Raw genomic sequence first — 19008 nt, forward strand, 5'->3', positions numbered from 1 at the left:
CCACTACACATGCTTACATGGCAATATAGGTGATACTAATCTTGATGACTTGGTTCAGGTGTTGACTGCTAGTTTTCCCCGTGGCAAAGTTTCAGTTTTTCCTTTTCCATACTTTGTTCTTGGAAAGCAAGTTAGTAAATCTAGCCTCTACTCAAGAAGGGGAAGATTGAATTCCACCTCCTGGAGGGGTAAATATTTATATATATTTAGAATTCTCTGTAAGGAAGAGCTATATCTTATTCTCCATCCGTGTATTTGTTCAACCATTTAATTATACCAGCATGGACACCTGTATATTTATCTTATACTGTTCATTGTAACCTAAGGCTATGTTATTTATTTCATTGTTCAGATTGTTCCAGCTTTAGCCACTGGGGACTCATCCAGATTGGTCCATTTATTGTTTGGTCTTTGACCCTGTACAATATTCCAGGGTCTTTTTTTTTTTTTTTTTTTTGTCTTTTTGAGACAGAGTCTTGCTATGCAATTCAGGCTGGGCTTGAGCTCACTTTGTAGCCCAGCCTTGCCTCGAACTTGCAGTGATCCTCCTGCCTCAGCCTCCTGAGTGTGGCTTTCCAGGCTCCTCTTATATTCTCTTTATCCATGCCCTCATATCAAGCCATGTCTCCCAGGGGCCCTGATTCCTTTCACTGGAGAATCATATGTAGAAGCCAAGATCTGAGTGGGACTATGTTGTTATTGTGTCCAGGCCTTTTCAGTTGAAAGGCTCAGAAAATGTATATATAAACACTCATATATACAAACATGTCTATTAAAAGTTATCTACTCTGTATATCTATCTATCTATCTGTCTGCTGTCTACTTACCAACCTCCCTATATGCCTATTAAACTAAACATGAATTCACACTCATGTCTGCAGTTGAAGTCTAACACCAGAGGCTTCATGCTGCCATTCCCCTCTTCTTTGAATGTTTTCCTTGGACAGTGAGCAATCTGATTCCTATTTCTCAGATTTATTTACTTATCTGTTTGATCGTCATATAGATGTAAAGCGCTTTCAAAATTGTTTACAACCCAGAGTGCAGTGTTTTTGGTTTTGTTTTTTTGGGTACCGGGAATTGAACTCAGGACCTTGCACCTGCCAGGCAGGCGCTTGTGCTGCTGAGCTACATCTCCGGCCCCCAGAGTGCAGTGTTTATGTGCATTTGTTCAGCTTCACAATTTCCAGCCACCATGCAAACTTCCTAAGTGACTTCAGTCGGCTCCCCGCTACCGTCTTCAGTGAGGTTTTGTCACACCTTTCTAATACAGTAATAAATCTATCATTTGTCACCCTTTGTTTTCCATACTAGGGCCTTAATATGCTGGTTGAGTACTTTTTACTTTGTATACAGTGAAGTTCATGAGCTGACAAGTGTGGGGCCTTGCCGTACGCCCTGGGGTGCCCCCGTACCCTGCATAGCCCTCCCGCACCTGTGCACAGGAGCTGCCGTGTGTCCCCTTTGCAGGGATCTGCTCTCTTCTCCCAGTCCCTGGCAAATTCCTATTTGTTTTCTGTCCCTATCATTTTGTCTTTCCTAAGGTGTTACATACTGCAGAGAAAGAACTCTATACTATGTAGACTTTGGGGTTTGACATCCTTCCCTTAGCAAAATGAGTCTCAGATTCACTCCTGTGTCCCTGTGAATCAGTAGCTCATTCCTTTTGGCAACTGTGAAGAGAGCTGCTATAAGTGTTCTCATACGGTGTTATTGTTTGTTTGAACCTAAGTTTTCTACTAACTTTAATAAATGCCTGTGAATGGAGTCCCTGTGTGGTGGTAGCTGAATAAGAACAGTATGAAGAACAGATGATTCCTTTCTTAGGTTAAAACCTGCCTGGGAGCCGCCCGTGGTGGCACATGCCTGTAATCCCAGCACTCGGGAGGCTGAGGCAGGAGGATCATTGCGAGTTCAAGACCAGCCTGGGCTACAAAGTGAGCTCAAGGCCAGCCTGAACTGCATAGCGAGACCCTGTCTCAAAAAGACAAAAATAAGTAAATAAATAAAAAACCTGCCTGGATAAGAGAGAGAGAAATAACCAAAGAGAGTGTGGGAATCTCCTTTAAGATGCTGAACAGGGATGGTGAGGATAAGTCTGTCTAACTGTAGAAGCCAATGCCAAACTGCCCCCCACGGTATCCGTACCATTTGGCATTCCCTATCTCCCTATGTTAAAGGCTCTTGAGGGGGCCAGAACTCTAGTGCTGGCTCCTGAAGAGATTTATATTACACCCTGGTAGGGTAAAGGACCAGGTCCCATGGGTCCACCAACAGAACATCCAAAGGTGGTCCAGGACCCTAGGGCTGTTGCTGATAGCCTGGAACTCCTGGAAGCCTGAGTCACATGCACACATGTGTGCTTTAATTACAGATAGGGGCTACTGGGTGGTGGTGTCCCATGATTCCTTTGAGCCTGCAAGCTGCATAAGAGCAGGGCTGGCCCCCTTTGAGCCCCTGTTACGGACTCATGCCTAGTGTACTTTACTACACACATGCACACATGCATGTATATGTACTGCTCATATGTTTGTTGACTGAATGACAGAACACAACCAGCCCTGCACAGGTCTTCCAGCTGTTACCTTCTGCATTAGTCAGCTTGTGCAATATATATAGCCTGGGTGGTTTAAACAACCGAAACTTACCTTCTAACATACCCAGAAGCTGGAAGTTGAGGGTCAGGGTAGTCAAGGCTGGCTCTCTGAGGCCTGTATCCGGGACCTGCAGACAGCTGCTGCTTCTTTGCTCACATAGTTAGTGGTCACCATCCCTGCTCATCATCTTAAGAGATTCCCAGCCTCTCTCTGGTTATTTCTGTCTCACCCAGGCAGGTTTTAACCCAACGAAGGAATCTTCTCTTCTTCATGCTGTTCTTATTCAGCTACCACCCCCCCCACACACACACACACATCCCCCCAGTCATATTCTGCACAACTTTACACTTACACAACCTGCTATGCACACACCCACAGCCCTCTGACACACCCTTCATTGCGTGCACACCCACAGTATGCAGTCACACCAGACATCACTCAGCACATACATACCCATTTCTTACCACTCCTCCTTTTTTTCTTTCTGTGTTTTTTTTTTTTTTTTTTTGGTACCGGGAATTGAACTCAGGACCTTGTGCTTACCAGGCAGGTGCTTATGCCACTGAGCTATATCCTCAGCCCTCCTTTTTTTTTTCTTTCTTTCTTTCTTTTTCTTCCTTCCTTCCTTCCTTCCTTCCTTTCTTTCTTTCTTTCTTTCTTTTTTTGAGACAGGGTTTTGCTATGTAGTTCAGCCTGGCTTCAAACTCACAGCAAATCCTCCTGCCTCAGCTTCCTGAGTGCTGGGATTACAGATGTGTACCACCACACCCAACACCACTCCCCATTTCCTACTGTTACAAACACATTGTTATAAACTCCTATCCACATATCCCTTTCCTCAATACAATGCCACTACACACACCCCTCCCCATGCAAATACACACCCCACTAAGACATTCTACTATAAACATAACTTCACACATGTCCCACTACACAAGAACTATTCATGCACACATCCGTACATAAACTCTCCCTACATACAGTATCTCCATCGATTCATACAACTGTGCTATACCTGGTTACATGACACACATTAACCCAGTGCACACCAGTAAACAAGAATGTCCTGGCACACACACATTGTACACACTGTCCTCCTCAGCTACACATGCACACAACCACCTGCACCCACACTCACCAAACACCTGAAACTGCAGCCTTGCTTCTTGCCATTCTATACGTCACACTCACAGACCACAGCCACACCAGTGCACACAGACCATACAGGCCCATCTGTTTCCCCGTACACATCTACACACACACACACACACACACACACACGCACGCATGCACGCACACACACACCTTCAATCAACTCTTCATACATCCAAACCCGCAGGTGCTCACACCTCGCCTCAGACATGTGCCCTGCTGTTCCTTTCCTGAAATGCAGAGGATATTTCCTCCACATGGTGAGCCCCAAGCTCACAGCCTGCTCTCACAAGCTGCCCAACCTGTGCAAGTGTCGTTCCTCACCCTCTCTTGCTCAGATTCCTTCTGCAGCCAGGTGTCACAGTCCTTCTTTGGAGCTTGAGATGCCTAATTACTTAGCACGTGGTGCCTGGCACTCTGAATTTATATTGAACTAAATCTACTTTCTCTTGGAAATGTTCTCAAAAAACGCTTTTTGCTCCAGTTGAGTGTTCCACTTCTTCGGCTCCCAGTTTAGGAGCCTGCGAGCCACTCCCCCACTCCCTTATTCGACATTCTTTCAGGAGTGTTTATCTATATGTTACCATGCTCCTTGTTTATGTACTAGGATATCAGAACTGACACTTTGGTCTAAGTCAGTAGATACTGGATACCAATATGAGCATGAGACTCACAGGGGCTTTCAAAGTAGCTAGTGTTTTGTTTTGGTTTGGTTTGGTTTTTTGACTTTTGAACTCCCTTGCTCCATCCAAGAATATAAAATTGTTGCGAAAGGGGATACAGAAATGCGGTGTTTGTTTGCAGTCCGGAGGATGGACCCCAGGGCCCTATGCATGCTTAAGCAAGTGTTCTACCACTCAGCTACAACCCAGCTCCATGGGATTACTCTGGAAAGAGCACTGCAGCCTGTGAGAGTGGCCCCTGAGGGACGTACAGGAGTGGCTTCTCCAGCAACCTCATATGCGGCTCCAGTGGTAAACTGTGAAAGGAGGTTATCCTTTATCATGCAGAGAGCATGCGCATTTGAGGAGGGTAGGTCAGGGCAAAAGGACAGTGGAGGAGGTGGATGGGATATGGGACAGAGGCTGAGCTGAAGCCATCTAAACCTTTCCCAGAAGTGCCGTGTGTGTTCAGCACACTTCTCTTTCCTATTTAATTGCTTTCTAGTGTTTACATCTACCTGGAGTTCCGAGCATGACCCTTGGGTGTCTAATCTGCCACCTGGGCTGTCCTGAGCATGGGATGTGCTGGTCCTGGATAGCGCACAACCAGTATGGCCCTGATGTCACCACCGTGGACTTCACACCGCCGTTTCACCAAGTGGGTCTTGCATGTCCTCATTTGGGCTGAAGGTGCCAGAGAATGTTGAAAAATCCTTTGAATATTAACAATTTTAGTCAATAGAAAGCGTTGGTGTGCAGCAACTGTATTACCTGTTCCTGCCTTGTGCTGTTTCTTTCCTGGAGGATTCAACCCTCCAACCTCCCACAAGATTTGGTCATTACCAGGAGTTAAGTCAAACCATAGAACTATCTTTGTTTTTTCACTTTTTTGTGGTGTTGGAGATTGAAGCCAGGGCCAATATAGAGCTTTTTTTAGAGAAGCAGAGTAAGTATCTTAACAATGTCTCTTGGATAGTTAGTGACGCCCAGTCTAAATAGTTTTTGAAGTTATTTTATTTATGTGTTGGACTGATTTTATTATGTTTTGAAGCATAGACTTTGAGTTTGGCAGATGTACACAAAGATTAAATAGACATCCCTTATTATTAGGAATTTAGCAAGTGTGATAAAGGTATCAGACACCACCAGATTAACCAAAGTTTTATTTCAGAGTGCCTATGGGTATTTAGAGGTGTGTGTGTGTGCATGTGTGTTTCAGGTGGGTGGGTAGAGACTCTTGAAATAATGCGTCAATGTATTATCAGTTGAATAGATCAGATTTAGGAAGAGGGTGCATCATTTTCAGATTTCTCAGAATATCAGTGAAGTAACTCAGCTGTTGAGCTAGTTCTTGGTATGTCAAATAGAGCAGCAATTCTCTTGGATGAGAAAATGAGTTCAGTGGCTCATTTTATTATCATAGATATTAATGGAAATAGAAATACATGGGCCAGGACGCAGCCTGCTTCTTCACAGAGGAAACCCTTCCCTTATTTTCCCTCTTGCCTCTCTTGGCCGCTCAGTGATGTGGCCAAACCAGGACCCACCCCACTCCCAGGAGTAATGAATTAGTTTCTGTGACTAGCTCTTGCCAATGAGATATTATTAGCAGACGGCACGTTGCAAAGTGAGGCTTAGGATTTACTCACTGCGTTCCACTGCCTTGCAATGCCCCCACTGGAACCCAGCCGCCATGATGAGAGGAAGCCCAATTAGGGAGAGTCAGTCTGGTCCAGTCGTAGGTCCCACAGCCCAGCCCAACTCTTGCTGACAGCCAGCATGAACTACCAATTTACGAGCGTGGCCATTTCAGGCTTCTTCACAACTGAGAAAGAATCCTTTACTCAACAAGTACTGATGCTGCAGGTAAGAGATTGCTGTTATTTTAACCTACTAAGTTACATGTGGGTTTATTTTTTCAGTAATAAGAGTACTGAAATAGTATTTGATTACACTTTTTTCCTTTTTTGTAGTACTGGGAATCAAACTCAGCTCTCCAGGCACTTGACCATTGGGCTAAATCTGTAGCTCTAGGAACTGCTTTTTAAATTGCTCCCTTTACTTTCTCAACTGTCTACAGTTACTTTAGTCCTCTTAAATTTTTCAAAAATTTCTTTTCTTTTCCAGTGCTGGGGATCAAACTTAGGGCCTCTTGCATGCTAGGCACATGCCCTCCTTTGTTTTCTCTCCCCTCAGTAAACAGCCTAGAGTAGCAATGGTGACCTAGGGCACACACACGGCACACACGCCCCAGAGGGCTGCTCCTATCGTTGAAAGCTCCAAAACGTTTGCCATCAGTGGCCTATAAGGATCATTAAAAAAATAAGCCCTTCCTATAAAGGCACATTTCAAATTCTAGTAAGGATATTTTCCATCTTAAGTATTAGACACTACCGTTTGTAAATTGTACTAAAGAAGATTTTCTGCATTAAATGGATCTTTCAAATAAATGGGCATCCATCCACCCTCACTTCCAATGCGCAAGGCGGTGCAGCTTACCAGCTGCTCCCTGGAGACTGGCCTGTCAGAAGTGAGCAGCATCACCACTGTATCAGAGTTCTGCTCTGTGAGCTGGCAATTCAATGTGTGACGGGGAGAAAGTAAACTTTTAAAAGAAATCAACGAGTTGACGAGGTGTTCCTTGATTAGGGGGAGTGGGAATTTTAATTAGAAAAAACTTTCATAGAAATAGGCAGTCATCCTTCACTCAAGTACTGAGTGCTTGCCACGCCTAGCAGGACCCCTCAAGCGCAACAAAGCCTGCCCTCAGGGAGGAGGCCTGGGCCGCACCACTGAGGCTAGGGCTGGGAGGGAAAGCTGCTGTAGAGCAAGTCACACTGGCAGCAACTCATTAAGCTCTGAACCCAGATGCCGATGGGCTGCTGCTACCTATGTGCAAATCTAAACTAGTAAATTTGCTAAACTCTAAGCACCAATAACCAGTGAGTCCTTTAAGTACGAAAGACTATAAACAGGAACTATTCTGAATATTGAATTAGCATTTCCCACATTGTTCAGTAGTTAAAGCCAGTTATCTATCTCCTGTGACTTTAAAAGACTTTGAGCTGAGTATCTTATCTGTAGGTCAGGCTGACTTTCCCAGAAAAAAAAAAAAAAATGGGCAAAGGAGCATTTAGAATATTTTTAAAAGCTTTTGGAAATGGAAAATATGATAACAGTCAGGGGCAGAAAACATCAATAGAATCACTGGAAGATAAAGTTGAAGAAAGCCAGGCATGGTGGCGCACCCCTGTAATCCCAGCACTCGGGAGGCTGAGGCAGGACGATTGTTGTGAGTTTGAGGGCAGCCTGGGCTACAAAGTGAGCTCAAGCCCGGCCTGAACTGCACAGGGAGACCATGTCTCAAAAAGACCAAAAAAAAAAAAACAAAAAAAAAAACAAAACAAAAAAACAAGGATGTAGCTTAGTGGTAGGGCTAGCATGAGTGAGGTGTCAGGGTTAAGTCCCCAGTACCCTCCCCGCAAAGAAACCATTCAGAAAAGTTAACAAAACAACAGAGAAGGAAAAACAGGAGAGAAAAAAACAAAGGGGAAGGTGAGTAGAGTAAGTCTAACATCTGCATAGGAATTCCAGAGAGACAAACTGCGTGTTGGGGGGATCCCCATACAAGTGAAACAGGAAATAAGTAAGTGGATTGTTAAATAAATGTTGTTAAATAAATGGATTTCTCAGGACAACAGAATGTAAGGTTTTGACTGAAAAGGTTCAGCGTCAAGCACATGGAATGAAAATATACCTTTGCCAAGCCACATCTCCAGGGCCTCTGGAAAAAAAAAGATTCTAAAGAAAAAAAGAAAAGAAAAATCTTGGCCATATATAACTGCTAGAAGACCACAGACCTAAGACCTATGACATGCCCACGACCATGCTAACCAAATACATAAGGACATTTCTCAGGTATTAAGGTCTCACTTTACCTCTCACATACACTTACAGAGAACCTATACAGGCATGCATACCACAGAGAATAAAACAGGGAACACACGGAGAACATGCAATCCAACCCAAGAGCAGAGAACCACCAGGATGGGCGGGCTAAGCACCCGGCCCTGGGCCACCAGGTCAGCCTGGAGCAGGGGCCAGGGCTCCGAGGCTGAGTCAGGAACAGCTCCTGACCAGATGGGGCTCACGTGGCTGAGACCATGAAGATGCTGTGTTCCTAACACAAACAGTTTACACAGAAGCTTCATGACTCTCCATAAATCATTCTCAGTCAGACTGTTGTTTCCTACAGCTGAAACACAGAAATAAATCTGGATTTAAGGACTCCCACAGTTGTACATCAACATGCAGATACAAAAAAAGAACAAAAACAAAAAAAACATGCAGATATACTCAAAGCTGAGGGTGTAGGGGCATTGAGGGCAGGTAGGTTTTGCCATTTTTTGATGTATGTATTTCAAGTAGCGTTTTTTCTTTTTTCTTTTGTACTGGAAATAGAACTCAGGACCTTACGCTTGCTAGGCAGGCGCTGTGCCGCTGAGCTATATCCCTGGGCTTTTCAAATATGAAAACATTTCTGAATTTCAAAAAATTGAATAAAAAACATGCATATGTAGTATGGATACCTTTTGTGGAATTTAATATATATATTAATATACTTACTATAAGTGTAAGTTTGTGATATAATTTTGTTGTTGTTGTTGGTGGTGGTGCTGAAGATGGAATCCAGGTAAGCACTCTAATACTGAGTTACTCCCTAGCCCTGAAAAATGCTTATCGTGGGTTGCAAAGTTTGAAAGCAATGAACCAAGTACTTCTGTGAGAAATTGCTTTCCTACGGCGCTCAGAACTCCCAGATCTTGTTGTCTGTTCATGAAGTAGACATGTGCACAGGCTGGGGACATGTCCACCTTGTGTTAGTCCACTGGTGTCTACTTACTCTAGGCCTTTCTCTGTAACCAGTATTTGGGAAAGCCTCTGGACAATTGAGAATCTCTGTTTTGGAAGAGCCTGCCACTACACAAAAACTGAAGGAAAAAAAAATTACCAAACACCATTGTTATATCATTAATTTTTTTTCTTTTTTTGAGACAGGGCTTCACCATGCAGTTCAGGCTGGCCTTGAACTCACAGAGATCCTCCTGCCTCAGCCTCCCTCCCTAGTGCTGGGATTACAGGTGTGCACCACCATGCCCACCTTCATTGTTTAATTTTTAGGGAATATTATTCTAAACCAAAAACATTATTAATAAAAACCATAGGTCTATTCCAAAATTTTAAAATTTCTTCTGTGACATTCCACTCAGAAGGTAGAAAACCACAAAGTTCTTCCCTGAGGAAGGTGCAAATGGAATGTGGAACACAAACTATGAAGACAAGGGTGTTTAATCTCTTACTTTCCCCCAGATCATTTTGGGTGAAGAATTGCTCATATAACTTTTCAGAACTATCTTGCTGAGATTTGCTACCATGATATGGGAGTAACGAACATTTACCAGTTAGCATAATACACTACCCACATCCACAGCTAAAAGGATGAGGCCTCAGCATTACATGTCAATTCATCTATTAGCAAAATCATGCACATGATTTTTGCCAGAACCCTCCAAACTTAAACAACCTTTAAATAGCTAAAATCCAATCAGAGCATGCAGGCACCACACCCAGAATTATAAACACATCCTGCTCATATGTCTTTAGCTTCACTGTAACAATACTCTAGGGCAGTCAAGGCACAATCCTATCTTTAAAAATCAACAGTGAATGGGGCTGGGGATTTAGCTCAGCGGCAAAGTGCCTGCCTGGCAAGCACAAGGTCATGAGTTCGGTTCCCGGTACTGGAGAAAAACCAAAACCAAAAAAAAAATCAACAGTGAAGAGTAAACACAAAGGACACCTGCACATGGCAAAGAATTCAGTTCTTGGACATAAAACTGGCCTTTAGGTTCAGATATTGTCCAGAACTTGATCCTTGTCCAGAACTTGATCATTCTTAAATTACAGCTATACTCATCCAAACAGTCCAATATATTAGTACTTAATATAAAAACAAAACAAAACCCCAAATAGTATTTCCTTTATTAACTGCTTCACTCCAACCATGGTTAGTGGAACCATGAGACTGTCTACCCTAACAATACTGGGAAAACTTCTAGTTACAAGGTGATGCCTTGCTATGGAGGTATTAAACTCAAAATGAATCTTGAATTAGACACAGTGATGAATTAGATACAATGACGGTTCTGAGTATGTGGAAAAAATTTAAGGCAGATGGTAACTCTAATAAGAGTCAATCAAATATTAAAATGGCATTGTGCAAATAAACGGTTCATAGTAAAACTTAATTTTTTATTAGTTTTTAATGGGCGAACTACTCAGTTAAGAGAGAACAGATGAGGCTGGGGTTCATGGCTAGGCTGCATGGAAGGAAGCAGTTTCCTCTTGAAGACCCACAGAAGGAAAAGGACTTTTGACACCTTGTGGCTCGCACTTATCCCTAGAAAAGTATTTCCGTAAGAAGCACAAAAATGTCATGGAAAGGAAGCACCATATTTTGACTTAACAGCTATTTTTTTTAACCCCAACAATCTATTCATCATGTAAGTACCACAGAAAAATCACCCTCTTTAAAAAAGGGCATGCAGGGGCTGGGGATTTAGCTCAGCGGCACAGCACCTGCCTGGCAAGCGCGAGGTCATGACTTTGATTCCCGGTACTGGAAAGAAACCAAAAAATAACAACAAAAAAAGGGCATGCAGAAGCATTAGATTAATAATAGAAAAGAAAGCACACACCCAAAGCAGGCAAAAATATGGTTTATGTTAAAAAGTACCAAATAATTTTTACTATAAAATGCATGGATTTGCATGATTTAGTAATTATTTCATATTACTCAGATTCAATTTCTCTGATAAATCTCTACTATAAATGTTTTAGAATATCTATTTATTTATATTTATTTATTTAGTCTTTTTGAGACAGGGTCTTGCTATGCAGTTCAGGCTGGCTTTAAGCTCACTTTGTAGCCCAGGCTGGTCTCGAACTCACAACAATCCTCCTGCCTCAGCCTCCTGAGTGCTGGGATTACAGGCGTGCGCCACGCCTGGCTAGAATATCTATTTTTAAAAAGTATCTGTTTTTCAGCCATACAACCTGTGTTTGCATATCCAGGTGTAAGCTATCTTGCTTTGTACCATGAAGCCAAAATACTAAAAGATTAAAAATACAATGTTTTAAAATCTTTAAGTTACAGACTAAAAAATGATATATTTCCTCAAGTTTTATGAACTACAGCACTAAAATTAACCTGTACTAACATAATCTGGATTTTCAGATGTAAGTACAAAAGTCCTTGGCTGGTTGTAAAGACCAATAGGGTGGTGAAGACCCTCACAAATTGGCTATAAAATCCTAAGTCAAATTATTTCTAGAACCTGGACCATAATATATGAAATGGCTTAAGTCTTCTTAGTTTCAACCCTGAAAATGGACTCTAAAATTTGAAATTGTGCGTTTTCATGTGCTTTAAACAGACAAACTGACTTTACAATCGATACTCTGTAAGAGAGCAGGTAATTCTAGCACAGAAGAAACTATATAATGTGGAATGGGGGATGTCAGCGGCATGATTCCACTCTTGTTTATCCAGACTGTAGCTTTCAGTCCTGCATTGAGGCCTCCTTGTATATCAGTTTCTAACGTGTCACCGACCATCACGCAGTCCCCAGGCTGTACTCCAAGGAGATCACAACAGTGATAAAATATGGAAGGTGCCGGTTTCTCCTCTTTCTGCTCTCCGCCTACAACAATGGCATCAAAGTAGGACTGACAGGCACAAGCCTCGATCTTTTCCCGCTGTGTCTGTCTGTCACCATTTGTTAACAAGAGTAGGCGGACCTCTTTGCGAAGTTCTGTGAGCATGGCTTTAACATCTTCTGCTAGGGTCATATGCTGTAGACGTGTTGATTTCCACAAGAAATAACATTCCTCAGCCAATCTCCTGTTGTTCTTACCACCTTTTGTTTCCTGGATTGCTTCTTCCCAGTGGGAAGTCCTTAGGTCTGTAATGCACATATTGTAAGGATGAAAGCATTCTTTGCTGAGTTTAACTTGAACTTTTTCACAGATGATTTCAGCTTCTTCTTTATAATGGTATTTTGATTGTAATAGCTTTATTACCTAAACAAAGGAAAACAACTCAGTTAATGTACTTTGTAGCTAGGCATGGTGGTGCATGCCTGTAATTTCAACACTCTGAGAGGCTGAGGCAGGATTCCAAGTTTGAGCCCAGCAAGAGCACCTTAGCAAGACTTTGTCTCAAAATAAAAAAAAGGACCAGGGATACAGCTCAATGTGAAGGCCTTGGGTTACACACACACACACACACACACACACGCACGCACGCACGCACGCACGCACACACGCACGCGCATTTTGGGTCTTTAACAATCATGCCCCAAGAAGTTGTGGTCCTACAGTGGCTGGAAGAGTCTGAAGCAGCTCCATCCCCAGCTAGTGGTGTTGGTTTTAGAGGCACCATGGTGAGGATCTCCCAACTTCTCTAGCCAACTCCCTCATATATATATATGTCCAATTTCTAGTCTAAGAAAGTTCTTCACACATAGCCATAGCCAGTAACTAGCTGCCTTCTTTTTTTGGTGGTTGCTCAAGGTGAAAACCAGGGCCTCTTCCATGCCAGCCATGTTCTCGAGCACTGAGCTATGCCCCAGTCCATCACAGCAGGGACTTTTTAATCCCAACCAAATATGTCACAATCATCTCCAAAAAAGCTGACTTTCCTTGGCTTGCACCCTGAGATAGGCTTCAGGTGCCGGCTGTTCATTTGGGAGGTGGCCCCAGGAAGTGCTGAGGGAAGTAGGGAGTAAGACAGGAGGGGAGGAATCTAATAGAGATATACTGGTGAGCAGGTTATCAAGGTGTGAGCAGGGGAAGGGGGAAGGACACAGAATTTTCTCCACCTATCCCTCCCAAGAGGTAAGAAAGCATAGTATTTATCCAGCAGTTTTTGCCCCTCGTTACAGACTGGTCCTGGGGCAACACTTTAGCCCTAGCCTATATGCATGAATGCTTTTGTAGCCAAATAAAGCCTGTAGCCAGAGAAGCCCATGGACTTGCACTGTGAAGTCGTTGGCAGCAACTCCTATGGCATGAGCTCCTAGGCTCTTTGCAGGATGGCTCCAGACGGCCTCTCCAGTCTTATCTCTGAGCATCCTCCCTGACACGCCTTCCACAGGGTCTGCTGTGTTTTTTTTTTTTTGTTTTTGTCTTTTTGAGACAGTGTCTCGCTATGCAGTTCAGGCTGGCCTTGAGCTCACTTTGTAGCCCAGGCTGGTCTCGAACTCCCAACTATCCTCCTGCCTCAGACTCCGGAGTGCTGGGATTACAGGCATGCGCCACCACGCCCTGCGGGTCTGCTGTTAAAGCAGTTCTGTAAGTAAAAAACTATGTTGCCCTAAATGACTGGGGGTAAGGGACATTCCACTCACAGCAGATGCTTAATTCACCTACTAATAAGGTAAAGAGATTAAACATACACATTTTTCTTCTCTCAGAGTTTAAGAACCCCTTACAAAAAAGGACAAAATTATTTTTCACATTGTGTTAGTTAGAAAAGTCTTACTAGCTCAAGAAAAATGCACTGGCTGTAAGAGTTTTAGGTGAAGGCAAAACACTGAAAAATTTTGCTTTGCAAAGTTAGAGTTCAATGAGCATATCAAGGTTTTCCAATCTCCATGATTATGTATTTTCCAGCAACAGGAACTAAATTACTCCTTTGGGGGGTGGAGTCATACTGGAGACTGAAATCAAGGTCTTGCACTGAGCTATATCCCTGGCCCTTTTTATTCTGAGACAGGGCCTTGCTAAATTGACCAGACTGGGCTTGGATTTGTGATCCTCCCTCCCTAGTTTTCTAAGTAGCTGGATTACAGGCATGGGCCACTGCACTTGGCATGCATTTTAATATATTAACATCTTTAGGACAAAAAATTTAAGCTGGGCGTGGAGGTGCACGCCTATAATCCCAGCACTTGGGAGGCTGAGACAGAAGGATCATTTTGAGTTTGAGGCCAGCCTGGGCTACAAAGTGAGCTCAAGGCCAGCCTAAACTGCATAGCAAGACCCTGTCTCAAAAAGACCAAAAAAAATTACTAGTCAGTCACATGTTAGCTCAAATAGAAATAATACCTAAGTTGAATCTGTATACATTATTACAAACTTTCCTTGCATCAAGAGATCTAGAGGTTTCCAGCTTGGAGGTATACGAAGACATCAGGTAAGGCAGGCTTGAAAAAGATTGACACATGAGCCCACAGGCTTGAAAAAGATTGACACATTTTACCTGTAGGCCCAAAGAGGCTTCCTATTATGGTAAAGAGAAGATTACAATAAACTCAAAGGTGCTTTCTGAAGATACAAAAAAAGAAGCACTATCTTTTATTTCCTACTCCCAGAACTAAAGTTGCTGTCAAAAATATTGCTTTACCTAAGTGGATTTTAAAGAATTTTTTGAGGGCTAGTTTGGGAGCCATATCACACCTAGTAACACTTTTAAGCATTTTCTGAATAATGATTATTCAGATAGGAAGGGGTTGAATGAAGTATGGTGAGTGCCTGCACACAGCCCAGCAATGCAAGCAGCCCTACTCTAGTTCAGGTTTTTGCTCAAATACCATAGACTCAATGAGGTAAAATCTGACCAGCCTATTTAAAAATTATAATTCTGGGCTGGGGATATAGCTCAGTGGCACAGCACCTGCCTGGCAAACACAAGGTCCTGAGTTCAATTCCTGGTACCAAAAAAAAAAGAAAAGCAATTACTTTCCCTGGCTACTTTTTCTAACACATCTACAAATATAAATATATTTATTACGTTCATTGTCAACCCCACTAAAAGAAAATTCACAAATGCAGAAATCTTTTGCTTTGGTCAGTGAGAAACTATAAATTTCTGTAGAAAGATTCCTTTTGTATAGTGACACTGTAAGTCAGACCTAAAGAGGGTGGAAAGAAATCACTTTCCCAGATGATGAAAAAGCAATTAAAACAGATTTACAGTCATGAGTCCTTTTTCCTAAGCCCAAAGTGAAAGCTGGTACTTTCCCCATTCCTCCGCAGGTAAATCACTAACACGTTATTTTTTTCGCAGATCAACAATTTTGATTGGTGTGGTACCCTCACATGACAAAGTATCCACACCGTCTAATTCTACTCATTTTATAGGCTATTTATGAAAAAGTGTGTCATGGTTTGTGTCTGGATATTCCCCCAAAGCCTCCTGCGGTCACGGGGGTGGGCAGGCTTTTCAGAGGCGGCTGAATCTAGAGTTTGTGACTGATTCACTGTCTAGTGCTGGGGTTGCGGGGTGTGAGTACTACACCCGCCCTAGAGGTAGCCTGCATACAATATAAGGGAGGAAAAGAGGCTTGCTCCTTCCTTTTGCTCTTGTTGCTTTTGGTATCTTCAGCCACCGTGAACCGCTGCCTCTCTGCCGCGTGCCACCCTGCCTCACAGCCAGCCAACATGGACTGAAACCTTTACAAACTGTGAGCTAAATAAACCTTGCTTCCTTTAACTTTAGGAAATGGGTGTTTTGTTCCAGCAATAAGAAAAATAACTAAGACAAGGCAGTGATAGGCCAAGACTGGAGATCTGATTTTTTGCCCATCCACCCAGCATTTGTTCAGTACTTGCCATGTGTCAAACAACGGTAATTAAAACAGCATATCCCCTCTCAAGAAGCTCATTATTTAGTTGCAGGCAAATTAATAACCTGCTTTGATGTTATAGTTAGAGATCTGAACAACAACTTGTGGTACTAAAGTAAGTGAGGATGCAAAGACTGGGGAGAGATATAATTTTTTTTTTGTTTTTAAAGTTAGAATCTCACTGTTGCCTAGGCTGGTCTTGACTATCCAGGCTCATGTAATCCTCTTGCCTCAACCTCCCGAGTAAATTTTTTGTCCTACAAGTCACCCTGTGGCAGAAATGTGGAGGATGAACTGGACCAGGTCTGACTGGGAAGAGACCACAGCAACAGTCCAGATGAGAGAGGAGGCCAGCTGTAATTCAGACAGGAACAAGGGGGATGTTCACTGGCAGGGTGAGGCCCGGAGTGGCAGCAGAGGTGGATGGAGCTACAATTCATTGAGAGAACATGGACGCCACATACTTCCCTACCTGACATGATTAATGAGAATACAATTATTCAAATTTTATGAGAATTTGGGGCTTAGAATGGAAAAGTAACTGGTTCAGGCACTTTCAGCTACATGTTGGGAGAACTATGACTCAAACTTCATGTGAAGATGGGGCAATCAACAGTGGAAGGCATCAATAAAGGTAGTAAGACAGACTCAAAGGGTTGCCAGTGTCGCTTAGTGGTGGAACAGCAGGCTAGGGTTTTATCACCTGCACCCACACACACAGATTCACAATGTCCAGAGACCCCGGCACTCTGGAAGGCCCTAACGACCAGGCAAGTCTATTTCATTCTAGTGGTGGAGACAGATGCTTCCTCATAAAGATTCAGGAATAAACAGGTGGGAGAGACACGGAGACAGTGGGTATAGATTTCTCCTGACAACACGGCTGTCAAGAGAGGCCACATCTGCTACAGAAGGAGTCCAAGGAAGGTGTTCCTTTCGGGTTGTTAAAAGTATAGGACAGACATGGCGCATGCCTGCAATCCGAGCACATGGGAAGCTGAGGAAGGAGGATCGCTGCAAGTTCGAGGACAGCCTGGGGACAAAGTGAGTTCAAAGCCAGCCTGAACTGCATAGTGAAACCCTGTCTCAAAAAAAAAAAAAAAAATCCAGTAAGTATCACACATGAACATGCAGCTCGCGTGGAATATGCCAAAAAGGATAAAGAGATGAAGACCTGAGAAAATAAAAACTGTCTGAGAGGCCAGAAGCACCGGGCACTCGGGGCCGAGGTCCGGCTTTGGAAAGTGGTTTTTCCACAGCTGAGAATTCTTCCATCTCTCCTGGAAGCTGAAGGCAGATGGAAAGAAAGCAAGAGAGAAGAGAGGCCCCCCCGGCACCCACAGGAGCAGGCAGGACAGACCTCCGGGGGTCTGGGTCACAGCAGCCAGGCGCTGGTCGCCTCGCCATGACAGATGCCACGTCCGGGGTCAAGAGCGCGCGGCCCTGGGCGAGTTTCACAGCCATCGAGCCCGCGCCGCGGGGACGCCTAGGGCCGGGGTCCCACTGGGGCAGGCTCTCCGGGGCCAGGGCCCCTGACCCATAACCCTGGGGCGAGGTCCGCCGGTTCAAGCACCAGCTCCGTGGGGTCCGGGCGCAGCGACACAGGGACGCGGGAGCGCGCGTTACCTCTGACATGCCCCTCCGGCTCGCCCCAGCTGTATCGATGAGTGTGTTGTCCAGGTCAAAGAACACAGCCCTCACGCGGGTTAACCCCATGGCCCAAATGGCAGGGCACGACCCACCGCGCCACTTGCGCAGGCGCGAGGCGGCCTGCGGGGAGGAGGATGTGGACGGCCTGCGAGGTCAGCTGACCCCGCGCAGCGAAGAGCTTCGGAGATCGTCCGCCATGGCCTCTCTGGAACTCCAGCCCGTTATCGCGTACCTGAGCGCCTCTGCAAGATCCCGCGAGATTCCGGAGTCTGTTGCACATCGCGCGTGCGCACGGCGGGGTGTTTGAATTATCTCCACCTGCGGCTCCAGGCGCCAGCTGTTTCGCGCGCCTCGGTTGAGGCCCCGCCCTTGGGGGCGGGCCGCGGTTCCCTCCCATCCCCCGAGGGCAGCCTCCAGTGCCTGTGCCCCCGCTGGTCTTCGGAGTTGTCTTCAGGGCTCTCCCTGGGTTTGTCCTCCGGCCGCCTCGCCCCGGGCTTCCCGGATGCTGAGCGCCCTGCGCGTGAGCCGGCGCTGGAGTTAACTTCCGGAAGTTCGGGCGCTGTGGTCCTCAGCGGGAGTTCAGGCCAACGCTCCCCGGGTAGCTAGTTTTGCTGGACACAGGTTATGTTTACATTTGGAATAAAGCTAAGCATAGAATTAATAACTTGATTAACTCAGTTATCCTGGTATTGTAAAAAAAAAATTATTATCCCTTTACTCTTTTTATGTGCTGGACTATTTTTTTTTTTTAAATTAATCCCGGACGCCTTGTTATTTTGACTTTGCATTGTTTCTAAGGAGGATTTTTAGGTAATTTTATTGAGGTATAATTTGACAATAATAAGAAGCATAGCTACCCCTCCCTCCCGCCCCTGGAACCCAAACTTTCTGCACTGGGCTACATCCCCAGCCTTTTAAATTTTTTGTTTTCAGACAGGGTTTAATTGCCCAGGCTGGGGCCGGGGATATAACTCAGTGGCACGAGCACGTGCCTGGCAAGCGCAAGGCCCTGAGTTTGATTCCTGGTACTAAAAAAAAAAAAAAAATTTACCCAGGCTGAGCCCGATCTTGTGACTCTCCTGCCTCAGCCTGTGACAGTTCTGGGATTACAGGAGTGCATCACAACACCCAGCTGAGAAGTATAGCTTTTAACTATATAGTGTGACAAGTTTTGAGGAATGTGTGCAGCCAAGTAACTTGGCGCCGCAATGACAGAACATTCTAGAAAGTTCTCTCATACCCTTTCATGTAAGGCAG

General features: G+C 44.3%; 1 protein-coding gene across 2 annotated transcripts; it reads right to left on the reverse strand.

The window, feature by feature from the left end:
• Positions 1-11615: 11615 nt before the first annotated feature.
• Positions 11616-18370, reverse strand: Nanp (N-acetylneuraminic acid phosphatase). 2 transcript variants are annotated; one of them, XM_005381001.2, is made up of 2 exons: positions 17984-18370; positions 11616-12553 (listed from the first exon to the last, which is right to left on the reverse strand). In XM_005381001.2, the coding sequence occupies exons 1-2, from the start codon at positions 18146-18148 to the stop codon at positions 11900-11902; spliced, it is 819 nt and encodes a 272-aa protein (XP_005381058.1). In that variant the 5' UTR covers positions 18149-18370; the 3' UTR covers positions 11616-11899. The 2 variants fall into 2 exon arrangements, with proteins under 2 accessions (XP_005381058.1, XP_005381059.1); XM_005381002.2 differs by lacking the exon at positions 17984-18370 and adding an exon at positions 17728-17977.
• Positions 18371-19008: the final 638 nt, after the last annotated feature.

This window comes from Chinchilla lanigera, unplaced genomic scaffold, assembly GCF_000276665.1.
Source record: "Chinchilla lanigera isolate Chin_1 unplaced genomic scaffold, ChiLan1.0 scaffold00014, whole genome shotgun sequence".
Lineage (NCBI taxonomy): Eukaryota > Metazoa > Chordata > Mammalia > Rodentia > Chinchillidae > Chinchilla > Chinchilla lanigera.